At 33.9% G+C, this 410-nt stretch overlaps 1 protein-coding gene across 1 annotated transcript in view; it reads right to left on the reverse strand.

Annotated features, from left to right (window-relative positions):
- The window catches only part of LOC119585280 (basic proline-rich protein-like), a gene marked incomplete in the record, with an annotated part of 9,575 nt that overhangs the window by 6,782 nt on the left and 2,383 nt on the right, over positions 1-410 (reverse strand). The window contains 1 exon segment of the mRNA XM_037933954.1: positions 295-371. Coding sequence (XP_037789882.1) covers positions 295-371 — 77 coding nt within the window.

Here is a 410-nt window from a genome sequence, read left to right on the forward strand (position 1 = left end):
TAAAAGATACTTCAGTAGGCTATAGTATAGTAGCATGTAATCAAAACAACTACTACTATGAGCAATGGTAATCAGAAAATATTACTAAAACTGCTATTTACTGTACTGGTAATGATCCTAATTTACTACAGAAATAACTCTAGGAATGGTGTGTTATAAATGTGCAATGTTTGAGCAAAATGTCCATGTGATCTCCTCAAACATAAAAACGCCCACTCATCCATCACGGATCCATTCCATCTAAGCTTATCATATACGACCAGCATTTCTAAGGTAAGTACACATGCAACTTACTGAAAGCTTTCATGGGATTTTCCTTGACTCTGGTACTCCGTGATTGTCTTGATCAGTTGAGAATTTTCATCCAGCAACTGAAATTTATTAAAATTAAGTAAATAAGAGATCTAGTT

Source organism: Penaeus monodon, chromosome 19 (assembly GCF_015228065.2).
Source record: "Penaeus monodon isolate SGIC_2016 chromosome 19, NSTDA_Pmon_1, whole genome shotgun sequence".
NCBI lineage: Eukaryota > Metazoa > Arthropoda > Malacostraca > Decapoda > Penaeidae > Penaeus > Penaeus monodon.